The sequence below is a fragment of the Trematomus bernacchii genome, unplaced genomic scaffold, assembly GCF_902827165.1.
Source record: "Trematomus bernacchii unplaced genomic scaffold, fTreBer1.1, whole genome shotgun sequence".
NCBI classification, from domain to species: Eukaryota; Metazoa; Chordata; class Actinopteri; order Perciformes; family Nototheniidae; genus Trematomus; species Trematomus bernacchii.
This window is the reverse complement of record NW_022987899.1, coordinates 4,122,073-4,135,238: the sequence shown is the minus strand read 5'-3', so window position 1 is coordinate 4,135,238 and position 13,166 is coordinate 4,122,073. Positions and strand designations below refer to the sequence as shown.

The 13,166-nt window shown below is 43.9% G+C and overlaps 1 protein-coding gene across 3 annotated transcripts in view; it reads right to left on the bottom strand.

Annotated features, from left to right (window-relative positions):
- Positions 1 to 13,166, bottom strand: part of dscamb (Down syndrome cell adhesion molecule b) — a 148,033-nt gene that overhangs the window by 44,704 nt on the left and 90,163 nt on the right. For all 3 annotated transcript variants that reach the window (XR_004554649.1, XR_004554650.1, XM_034114646.1), the window contains exons 9-11: positions 11,204 to 11,482; positions 10,534 to 10,653; positions 5,530 to 5,709 (exon numbers count right to left, since the gene is read on the bottom strand). Coding sequence is in view for 1 of the 3 variants with exons in the window: in XM_034114646.1 (XP_033970537.1) it covers positions 5,530 to 5,709; positions 10,534 to 10,653; positions 11,204 to 11,482 (579 nt within the window). In the remaining 2 variants the exon portion in view is untranslated. The remainder of the gene's footprint in view (positions 1 to 5,529; positions 5,710 to 10,533; positions 10,654 to 11,203; positions 11,483 to 13,166) is intronic.

Sequence of the window (13,166 nt, the reverse complement as noted above, 5' to 3'; positions counted from 1 at the left end):
TGTTTGCTAAGAACATAATGACAGCAAGCAATGTGTGTGTTAATGTGTGTATAAAATCATATGAGCATTACAATATTGTCTGCTTTTGTTCATATGTATGAGCACATTCTTGGATGAATATGCATATCTGAATTCATCTGAGATGTTTCGTGACCTTGTATGTTGATTTGTGAGACGTGTGTGAATGAAACAGACTAAGTGTTTGTGTATTCAAGACCTACACCATGTGATGTAGACAGCAGTATCTAAAATGTTCTACAATCTTCCCAGATCTCGGTCGTGCTTGAGTGGCCCGAGCCGCTGTGAGGCTACTCGCTCGCTCCCCCCCTAATCTCATCTCCATGCAGCTACCGTGCAGCAGTCGCAGGGCCCGGGGCTAAACCTATTCTTTTTGATGGCCCATAATTGCTCGGTTGATGTATATTTTTTAATATCCAGCGATATTACAGGGGCCTGGTAATAAAACGCGGGCGGGTAGAGGAGAAAGTGTGAGTGGGTAGAGGGGAGACAAGGGAGAAAGAGAAAGCTGTGGGGTGAGAGAGGGAGGGAGAGGTAAGGGGAACAAAGACAGAAAGGTGCAGACAGGAAGTGAGGATGTGTGGAGGAGGCTTCAATCTTATAAAAATGGGTTTTCAGAGACATGCATTATGGGGGATTTTCTGTCTGAAATTGAGCCGTTGGTGGTTTCAAAAACATCTTTTACATGCAAACTGGTACTTTTCAAAGCCACGTTACCTAATGATCCGGCAGTGGCTCAGTCAGTAGGGGCTTGGACTGGGAGCTGTAGGGTCGCTGGTTCAAGTCCCCGACCAGACCTAAATATGGACTTCTACTTGGAGAGGTCCCAGTTCACCTCCTGCCCTGCCGTGGTGCCCTTGAGCAAGGCACCGGACACCCCCCTTCCCCCCTCACTCCCATTGCTCCCCGGGCGCTGTACAATAGCTGCCCACTGCTCCTAGTACTAGACTCCTGGTACTAGGATGGGTTAAAAGCAGAGGCCACATTTCACTGTGTGTGCTGTGTGCTCTGCATGTGTGACCATTAAAGAGGGTTTCATCCCTCCCTATTCTATTCTATCTTAGTTGTGAACTGTCTACGCATCAGCTAAAATAATAAGACGATTAAAGAGGGAGGCAAAATTCATTTGAAACAATTTGACTGTCAATTAATCGTTACAGTCATTTTTCAAGCCAACAGCTTCTTCTTTTTTCTAACAACCCATAACAGCGGTAAACAAAAGCAGCTACTCATTTGTAGAAGCCTATGGTTGCAACTAACATATTTTTGTTATTTGTATTGTTTATGGCGCTTGGAGGCACTTGGAGGGCACACACAGCTGCAGGCAAAACGAACAAGAATATAAAATGAAACAAATAATGTGTAATCTTTTTAATCTTCCTCACATTGCTGGAAACAAAGACAGCCAGAGAGTGCAAATAAAGCAGAGAAACACGCGGACTGCTCTTCCCTTGAGCCTTTTTCGCCGGCTTCTAATTGAAGTATTGACGGATTTAAATGAGGCTGAAATGCACTCAAGAATTCCAGCGTCTCCTAACATGCGCACACACACCACACACACACACACACACACACACACACACACACACACAATCGCACACGATGCATGCAAGCAGAATGAACACAATGCACCATGAACGGTTACACAAATAAAAACAGATGTGATTGCAAAAACACAAGAAGTGAAACCCGCCTCAGTAAGAAGTAAAATATATTTGTACATACACACACACACACACACACACACACACACACACACACCACACACACACACACACACACACACACACACACACACACACACACACACACACACACACACACACACACACACACACACACACACACACACACACACACACACACACACACACACACACACACACACACACACACACCATGTATACATCACTTCATGGGGACCTCCATTTTGTCCCCATAAGGGAGGCGAGTCCCTACACGTGACTGTGTAAACAGATTTAGGTCCCCACAAGTATAGTAATGCTAGTCCACACACACACACACACACACACACACACACATACCATGTATACATCACTTCATGGGGACCTCCATTTTGTCCCCATAAGGGAGGCGAGTCCCCACACGTGACTGTGTAAACAGATTTAGGTCCCCACAAGTATAGTAATGCTAGGCCACACACACACACACACACACACACACACACACACACACACACACACACACACACACACACACACACACACACACACACACACACACACACACACACACACACACACACAGAGAGAGAAATGGACATGATGGTGTGCACAGTAATGGTCTCTCCTTTTCAAACCAGTCATGCGAGTAAGTACACTTTTACAGAAAGCGTCTTGAGTGTACGAGTACAGTTTGGGGTTTAAAGGGCATGAAATGTGATCTGTTGATGAGTGACAAGCGTGTGGCTGAGCCAGCATGTGCGGTCATGACCGAGCAGCCAATGGCAGCACACAGGTTTATCATAGGCCCAGATAACTCGCAGCAGTTTCCTGTAATGTGAGTTATTCCAGCTGTGAAGATGACACGTCAATGCTAACCGAGTTATAAGTGACTGAGAGGTTTGAAATGACACTGCAAGAGACATTTAATTCAGGAGTAAATGGGCAGAGTGTAGAAAGAGACTCGCATGTTTTTGATCCATATTCAGTGAAACCACAGTCTTAGCTTCACTATCTATTAGGGTTGCACTATTTGGAAAAAATTGCGATATGATTCACGATACAGAAGCGTTGATCATTTTCATTTGTTTTCTTATTATCATTGAAAAATATATTACAGTAAATGATTATGGTTTGATTTTTTCAAGAGTTTCTGAACCAAACCAGTATGTTTTGTTGAGTCTGAAGTATTCGTTTTTTCAGACAGAGGGTGAAAACAGGTGCTGCAACAAAAGCAGTATGAGACAAATAAATGTTTCCATGCTACAAGTTACAGTAGAGGCACACAACATACTAATATGAACCTGAACATGAGCATGAAATGTCCTCTTTAACAGCCCAGTTATATAAGCACTGTATTACACAAGACTTTGCATGTTTGTACTTTTCTTTAGTTGGAATGATAAATTATTTATAATATCAATTATTGTATTATTATATTATCAAAGACCCCCATTACCCCCAGCCACAAACTGTTCTGTCTGCTGCCGTCTGGAAGGCGGTACCGCAGCATCCGGACTAAAACCACCAGACTCAGGGACAGCTTCATCCCACAAGCCAGAAGACTGCTAAACACCTGAACTTTGAAACAACATCCATAACATTCATCTGCTACTTAGTAATTATTTATCTATTTCTCTAATATATCATATTCCAATAACTTGCATATAGATTCTTATTGCACTATTTCACTTTTTTAAACATTTCATTACATTACATGTTACTTGTTAGACTCTTTTATCCGAAGCGACTTACAGTACATACTCAATACTGTGGACAATCCCCACAGGAGCAATTTGGGGTGAAGTGCCTCAGGGACACAACGACATGCTGACTGCAGTGGGGTTTGAACCTGTGCTCCCCTGATCCGAACACCAACGCACTAGTCCACTGCGCCACACGCCTCCGCCTAAACTATTTTTCTTTTTGTATTTACTATTTACTTGCACTATATGTTTCTGTTTATCTGTGTTATTGTGTTGCACTGTTGGAGGAGCCTGTTACCTAATATTTTCATCGGCATAACTACACTGTAGCTATGTTCGTATGACAAAATAAAGAATAAAGATAAAGAAAATAAAGAATGAATAAAACATGTCTTAAAAATCAATGCTGGAGTTGGATATGCTGCTGAGAGTGGAGTGTTGTGTAGCTGCAGCCTCAGTGTTTGCTCTCGCTTGGTGGAAAATGGAAGAAAAAAAGGTTAGCACAGCCATAGGTCAACTCGCTGCATAGCAACTGGGAGCCACAGTCAGCAGACTGACCTATGAAAACACAGCGAGCGTGTTTTTCTCTGGAGCTGCAGCACTGACGGCTTCACACAGTTCCCATCCTCGTACACTGCGAGGCTTAATTACAGTGACACATGGATATCCACGGCATGCCAGCTGATATTAATGATAACAAGTGTACATTTCTCTAGAAGGAATTTATTTTTTGTTGGATTCCTTTTTTTTACAGAAAGGTCAGAAGTCAGGGACAGTTAGCTACTTTCCACCCCATCACTTTGAAGTTTGTGTCCCTTGTAAATGTCAGGTTCTGTACATGTTTAACACAGTTGTGTTCTACATATGAGCCTTTCGGCAGAGAGACAGAAGAAGAAGAGATAGAGAGAGGTGTGCCTGTCAGCGGGGCTCCTCGTGCTCCAGTTTGAAAACAGTAGCTCAGGGAGAATAAGCCCCTCTCGCATCTAAGAGCCATGAACATAAGGAGACACTCGTAGTGCTATAGGGGAGCTACATGCTAATGCTCACTAGAGGCAGGAGACCTTCAGTCAGGGACAATTACATGCCTACAACTGACACAAAAACACACTGAGTAACAGGACAATAAGCAGTCTGAATAGGGATATGTTTCCACTTTTCTGTCCTACACTGTTTGTTGATTTGTTGACATTTCACTTATGAATAAGTCAGTTTCATAACCCCTTTAATACGTTTCCTTTAAGGGGACATATTATGAATACATATTTTAAAGCTTGTGCACATATATATATATATCTGGTGTTCCTACAAACAAACGAGGTATGAAATAAGACAACCGAGTCATTAATTGTAGTTATATGTCGGCTGCCTAGGTAAAAAAACAAACAAAAAAACCATGGCATTTAAAAAAGGACATAATATGCTGAAGTTCATATTAATACTTAGTGTCTCTACTGTGACGTGTCTCCAAGCTTTAATGTTCAAAAAGGTCTTTATTTGTCTCATACTGCCTGTGCTGCAGCACCTCTTTTCACCCTCTGTCTGAAACCAGAGCCCAGTCTGCTCTGATTGGTTAGCTGGCCGGCTCTGTTGTGATTGGTCAACCACTTAGAGATGTCCACCCTATCATGTACAATGTGTTGGAGCGCTAGCCAATAGACGGAGTTGGAGTGTTACAAAGTGATGTCACTATGTTCCGTAAGTAAACAAAGGAGTCCAATGGAGGTGTTTCAGGCAGGGGGGGGGGGGGGGGGGGGGGAGTGTTTTTAAGAGGGGGTATTAAAGATCCAGGAGCTTAAAAGCAGAGAACATTTCACCAAGTAAATGGTTCATCATCACAATATATTTAGGTCAGTGAAAGTAAGACAGACTGTGCCAGAATCTGTACCTCTCAGACTCAGTTTGTTCCACATTTGCACAGCTTGTGTGTTGAATGTGCATCTCTCTTCCTTCTCGACTTTAACAAGTTCAATCTCGGGCCGATCAACTTTACGAGGAGTACAGATATGTGTAAAACCAGAGAGCTGGGAACTACTCGCGCGCTGCACCAACCCCCAGACATTAAAATACACAATGATTACTTCCCATCAGCTGTTATTGATCGTGCATCAGACGCAGGCTCTTACTTTTGACGGTGAGGTACATGGACTTGCTGACATCAGCTCCCACGTCGTTGCTGACCTTACACAGGTAGAAGCCGCTGTCGTCCTCCAGCACGTGTTTGATCAGCAGAGAGCCGTTGCTCAGCAGCGTCACTCGAGAGCCGCTGTTCAGAGGGATGGGCTGGAACTGAGGGACACCCGCACCTGGGACAGAAGCAAGAAACAAAACATTTTTAACATAAATAATGACATAATAAGCATTTAAACAGAGTATACTATCGAAGTCTTGATAAAGTCCGTACAGCCTATGTAGAGCGGTAAAATGCTAACACATTTCATTCTTATACCAGTCTATACAAATCCGTAATTTTCAGTATAGAAAAACTATGTATAACACTAACACGGTATACAGTGCTTGTGGGTAAGCAGTGTGTCAGTGTGTGTTTGTGTGTACATTCATTTGACCATGCGTTTGTGTTTACAGATTTTATGACAAAGCCCGTCAGATTAAGCGAGGATTGTAAACATGTTTCTTAACACCAGGCCTAAATCCTTAAACCGCCAAGCAGCTGCTGAGCACAGGGAAACAGGCCGAGCTGCTGCTGTGATGCAATCACTACAGACATAATGCTCATGTTCAACAAGACAGCAGATTGGTGCAGAGGAACACCTGGTAGAGAGCACAGAGGCCTCTCATAGCTGCTGGCCTTCAGCACTGAGAGCCTCAGAGATGTAGCGAGTCGGTATTTATTTTGACCATTTATCCCTGTGTGTCTGGGTTTATTCTTCTTATTTGTGTTATAACGACTGCATATATGGCCTTGGACGAGGACAGACTAATCCTTAAGGCCTGGATATGATGACGATAATACTTCATTGTCAGATCAAGTTGCTTGCATCACAGCCGCTACATTTGCAACAGCAACAAAGACAAATATGAAGACAAGATACAAGGAAACAAAGATTTAACAATCTATTACCATCACTGAAGACAGTGTGTTGAAGATTAAGGCAAAGTGGGAAAAGTGTTTGTGATTTGACCACTTTAATCTCAGAATTTAGACTTTTTCCTCAGAATTCAGACATAAACATCACTTTTGGTCGGATCCAACACTCTAACCCCTAGATTCCACCGGGTCCGTCGACGGCGCGTTACGGGCGCGTTACGGCTGCGCCGCGGTGCTCACGGCGATCGCGGCCACTCTAGTCAATGGGTGTTATTCCACCACACGCGGCGCGTTACGGCTCAGAAGTGTCCCAGAAGCGGCTCGGCGCAGGGCTCCTCTAAAATTAGGATCGAATCCTATTTTTGTCGCGGCGCAGCCGTAAAGTAAGGTCGGGCAGGCAGGAAGTGGAACTTTCAGAGCATATATAGCATATATATATAGATATATACACACACACAAACTAATTTGGCAGACCCTATCCCTCCGTAGTCTTTCAAGTAGGAGGAGAAATGCCAGCGTTCTCCTCCTGTTTACAGGCACTGTGTACATTATATATATAGAATAATTATGATGATGAATGCATTTTTTTACCACTAAAATACAGCAACACGTCTTTGATTCATGTCGTTTATAACTGGAATATTACAGTTATTATTAACTTTGTCTGTACAAAGTAGCCTGTCCAGGAAATATGCCCAAATCAACAAAAACTGCGAGCCGGCAGGCAAGACGCTCCGCTTCTGAAATGCTTCTGAAACGCGCCTGGTAGGGTATGACGCCGGAGGAGGCCGGACCAAAACCGCAACGCGGCGCAGACGGACCCGGTGGAATCTAGGGGTAACACACTCATGACCTGGTATTTAGCTCAATTTTTTTTTAAGAGTGGGACCCGGTATCTCCTATTTTTCTGGTTTGAGTTACTCTGCGGATACAAGCGGCCGGGATGGGTTTTATCCGCAGGGTGGCGGGCGTCTCCCTTAGGGATAAGGTGAGAAGTTCAGTCATCCGGGAGGGACTCGGAGTTGAAAGGAGCCAGTTGAGGTGGTTCGGGCACCTAGTAAGGATGCCACCTGGGCGCCTCCCTAGGGAGATGTTCCAGGCACGTGCAGCTGGGAGGAGACCGAGGGGTAGACCTAGGACCAGGTGGAGGGATTATATCTCTTCGCTGGCCTGGGAGCGCCTTGGGATCCCCCAGTCAGAGCTGGTTGATGTGGCCAGGGAAAGGAACGTTTGGGACTCTCTGCTGGAACTGCTACCTCCGCGACCCGACCACGGATAAGCGGGAGAAGATGGATGGATGGATGGAGTTACTCTGCACATATATTTTCCCAATTCTCCATAGCCCAATAGGACTGACACTTGATATCCATCACTGAAGCATCTGTGAAAGAATTGGACTGGATATCTCTGACATATTCTGGCCTTCTGCCTGCGTGTAATTAATACCTATCTTTTTAATAGAGAATGATATCATCACTCTTGTTCTATTGTCAAACAATACAGTGTCTCATTCTGCAATGGTGGCATTCACATCTATAGGAAATGTCAGTGACAATGAATTATAAAGCAAATGTCTGCTCCTATAGAGATAAAGCACTGTACTGCACCTCGCTCATGTAGTATTAAACACATGTGTGAACTGAGCCAGACGCTGCATTAGCTTGTGTTAAAGTTAGCGTGTAGAGATTAGGCTATTTAGTGCGCTGTGGGTTTTTGCTTTTTAATTAAAATGCAGTCAAGTGGCCGTGGCAAGCAAAGGGTCAAGTGGTGACTTTGTTCCTGCTCCCCTGGAGAGAAACAGAGCGAGAGAGAGATGTGTGTGTTCTTCCTTGAATTATGGATTTTGCATATCCAAATGGTGCTAGTCGTTATGCTAATAGTGGTTGACCTTTACTTACTGCTCCATATCTCCCAGAGACACTCATCTGGCGCTTAGCTAGTGAAATCATGCCAGACAGCCATTCTCTGGACAAACTGCACTCTGGCCTACAACAAATTACACGATAGCTTCCCAAGCCACCTTCCCTGGATAGGATTTCTGTTGGAGGGGATTTTCATTGCCTCTGTGCTCCGACTGATTTCCTGCACAACATATTACAAGTCACCAGGAGAGATGTGAATAAAAATGTGGTAAGAATATGTGACTGCTGCAGCATGCCCCAACTGTGCGTGCTGCCTGCTGCAGTTGCTCCTGCTAGTTTTTCAATATTTTCACAATAGCTTTCCGTTTTGATCTTACTTGTTATTTTTCTGTTAGTCATTTCTATTAACAACTAATCAAGCTGTGCCCTCTCTAAACTTTCTTCTAGAGATATTTAGTTTGTTGTTTTTGAGTTGCTAGTGTTGTGCATCTACGCCACTAAAACGGCATGTCTGCGTTGTTTACACCAGGGACAGCTGATCACACTAAAGCCAGCTAGCATGGTGGTCAGAATAACGACTATCCCCACTGAAATCTGGAGAAGGACACATGGGATGTTGGATAAACGGATACAAGCCGTGCCCCTCTCGTCATGGGCGTTAGCTAAGAGTCAGACGGAATATATCGAGTGTAGTTTAATGGGCTTTATGGAAAAATGGCTGCACCAGGATATATGAGTATTCCTCATGTCTTCAACGTGAGCCTGAGTCTTCATCATGTCTTCAACATGAGCCTGAGTCTTCATCATGTCTTCAACATGAGCCTGAGTATTCCTCATGTCTTCAACATGAGCCTGAGTCTTCATCATGTCTTCAACGTGAGCCTGAGTCTTCATCATGTCTTCAACATGAGCCTGAGTCTTCATCATGTCTTCAACATGAGCCTGAGTCTTCATCATGTCTTCAACATGAGCCTGAGTATTCCTCATGTCTTCAACATGAGCCTGAGTCTTCATCATGTCTTCAACATGAGCCTGAGTATTCCTCATGTCTTCAACATGAGCCTGAGTCTTCATCATGTCTTCAACATGAGCCTGAGTATTCCTCATGTCTTCAACGTGAGCCTGAGTATTCCTCATGTCTTCAACATGTCTTCACCATGAGCCTGAGTATTCCTCATGTCTTCAACATGAGCCTGAGTCTTCATCATGTCTTCAACATGAGCCTGAGTCTTCATCATGTCTTCAACATGAGCCTGAGTCTTCATCATGTCTTCATCATGTCTTCAACATGAGCCTGAGTCTTCATCATTTGGGATTCAAAAAGTATTTTGATGGATTTATTGATGAAGGCCTAATGAAACTGAGCCAAAAACGGACCGTCAGCCTGGCCAACTGAACCACTTCCTGCTGGATAGCTAAAGCTTGTTTTTAACGCTAGGATTGAGTAAACACACACACGCTCACACACACGCTCACACACGCTCACACACACGCTCACACACACACTGCACTGAGGCGACTAATCCCTCTGTACTGATCAGGACTGGTCAGACAGTACTAATCAAGCATCAGGCCTGTCTCTCATGCACGCCCACACACACACATCCAATCAAAGGGTGAAAAACAGATATCATTCCTTTGATCATGGGGCCACGCACACTCACACACACAAACACGCGCACTCACGCACCACTCCTCATTGGTTGTTGTCCTTCTGCTGCGGAAGCTTTCATCCCTGGTTATATGGATGATGGAGCAACACCTGGGGCCCCTCTTCATCCGCCCTGCTCAAGTGGCTCCACTCACCTGCTGCCTGTCTGTCCGTCTGCTAACGCTCCATCTGTCTTTCTGTCTCTCACTCTCTGATGATTCTCTAATGGTGCAGGTGGAAACCCTGCAAGCCCCCAGACCCATGTATACAGAGCAGATGGCCGTGTGTGTGTTTGTGTGTTTTACGTCCGTGCATCACACACATATGCTCTGGCTCTGGATGAAGCAAATGGAAACCACTCACTTGCAAAAGCACTACTACTGCACTCGCCTTCATACACATTATGAAACACAACCGGAGACCAATGTGTGGTCCTGGCAGCTGCACACACTAGTAAGCAAAACCTCACCTATAATCATATTTTTTTGTGACTTAATTTCAGATGATACTTCCTATGTATCTGCAGGTTAGCTTGCAGTAGGTATAATGCGTGCTGTGTTGGGTGTACCTTTGGAGTGTTCCCATACGATGGTGGGTGGAGGGTATCCTTCAGCCGAGCAGTTCAGAGTCACAGTCTTCCCGTAGATCCCGTCCTGATCCTCAGGCTGTACCACAAACTGAGGGGGAACTGTACACACACACACACACACACACACACACACACACACACCCGTTAACAACTTTCCAAACTACTTTTACCTGTATACTTTTTTCTCTGTTGAAATCAAGTTACACAGAGATCATTTTAATAAAGGTTTTACAGTTATCAGTTTTGAGAACCTTTACACTTCCTGGATTAACTTAAATGTGTAGGCCCTGCCAAGTAAAAAAATATCTGTTTAATCTACTAACATGACTTTAAGTAACTTCCTCAAATAATTGAAATCACCCAATTTCTTAACAGAATAACTACTGTAGTAATCTGCAACCTAGATTTCAAAAGTGACTTTCCCCACACTGTTGACACATGTTTTAGTTGTATGTATTATAGTCTTTGTGTGCAGATGTTCATACCAGGCACACAGCATTAGTCCATTCTACCTTCAGCCAGACAGGAGGAAGTGATAAGTAACGTTTGGCTCACATACAACAAATGATAGAAGTCCACTAGGTTCCAGTAGATATTTATACCCGATCCCAAACCAATTCCAAAATCTGTTCCCGTGTTCCCTTCTCACCTCTCACAATGAGCTGACTCTGGTGCTCCACGGCAGCCGCCTCGTTGCGGGCGACGCAGGTGTAGTTGCCGTTGTGGTCGGGCGTCAGGTTGGAGATGCGCAGCGAGCTGGTGAAGTCGATGTTGTCCACGGTTACGCCCAGGCTGATGGGGATGGGACGCCCGTCCTTCTGCCAGGTGATGTCCAGAGGGCGGTCGCCCGACATGACCACGCAGGGGATGAAGACGCGCTGACCGATGGTGAAGCGCTGGAACTCAAAGGGCTGGATGTAGGGAGGGACTGACAGAGAGGAGGAGACACAGAGATCAAAGTCGTGAGCAGGTTTAATATTCCCTTACAGTTATTTTTCAAAAGATGTAATCAGATTGCTGTTACATTTCTAAAAATGGGGGATCACTTGCAGATTACAATGTTAGTAAAAAACTAAAAAGAGCATATAATGTGTGTTGTAAAAGGGTTAGATTGTATTTGTCCTCAGTAAGCTGTACTGTTCTGTAGGATAATACTTTAAGTAAGGCCTACTGCCTGAATCTGCTTTATGGTTTTCACTTTCTTTGGTTCATTTGTTCTGTTTTTAATTCAGTAGGTGAACCTATATAGCACAAGACCTGAGTACTTCATAAAATAGTGTGGCGCAGGTTCAAACCCCACTGCAGTCAGCATGTCGTTGTGTCCCTGGGCAAGACACTTCACCCCAAATTGCTCCTGTGGGGATTGTCCACAGTATTGAGTATGTAAGTCGCTTTGGATGAAAGCGTCTAACAAGTAATAATACATTAATAATAATAATAGATTTAATTGATATAGCGCTTCTCATCTGCCAAGACAAATCTCGAAGCGCAAGTAACATGTCATGTAATGTGTGTGTGAGATTAACTGTATGTCTTAAACTAAAACTGAGCATTTTCTGTCAGCTCAGATTTGAACAGAAAGTAATCAAGTTACTTTTATATTGTGATACTCAGATAAGATCAAATTGTTGTAAAGGTAACTAGTTATTGTAAATAGATATAAATTAAAAAACCCTCACAGAAAGGTGGACAGCTGTTGATCTAGTAAATGAATTAGCTAATTCCCAGTTACAGAGTATCTAATGAAAGCTGTAGCAGTGATATTACACAGTGACTGATCTTACATTTGTAAAAGGTAATACTTAAAAAGGGCTTCCCCATTAGCCCCCCCCCCCCCTCTCCTCCCCTCCCTCTGTACAGTACGCTATATTACACTTTCCACTGGAGGGAGGGGAACAGAGGGGGAGAGCTGAAGAGAGTGCCATGATATAAAGCAACACTTCCCAGCGGTGCTATAGAGAGCGAGTGCATTTGTTAATTTACTCTGCTCATGCTTAAAATGTGCAAGTGTCTTTGGGGATCCCCGGAGTCCATTATCTCCACTTTGTTGTGAATTAAATAAGGTGCTAAAGTGCTGCTGATTTCACTGTTAGTTGAACTCACTGGACACTCACACACAGATGACTTGTGTGTGTGTGTGTGTGTGTGTGTGTGTGTGTGTGTGTGTGTGTGTGTGTGTGTGTGTGTGTGTGTGTGTGTGTGTGTGTGTGTGTGTGTGTGTGTGTGTGTGTGTGTGTGTGTGTGACGGCTGGAGATTTCCCTCTGAATGTAGAGCAGTCTGTTTGAATAGATCTAATTGTATTACCGTGTTGTTGTATTATGCATACAGTTTGACTCTGAACACACTCTGGATAAGCGCTATTCCTGTCATCAGGGGTTTGGATGAGTGGATAAAACAGTAGATTGATGTAGTACCAGTGTTGGAAAGTACTATTTTGACACAATTGTACTTCACTTGAGTCATTCCATTGTATGCAAGTTTATGCTTCTACACATTTCAGAGGCAAATATTATACTTTTTACTCACAACATTTATGTAACACTCATAAGTTACTGTTACAGCCGCAGCCTCCACTAACAGTCCTGTGAGTTTCTGTATGATTGTTAGCTGT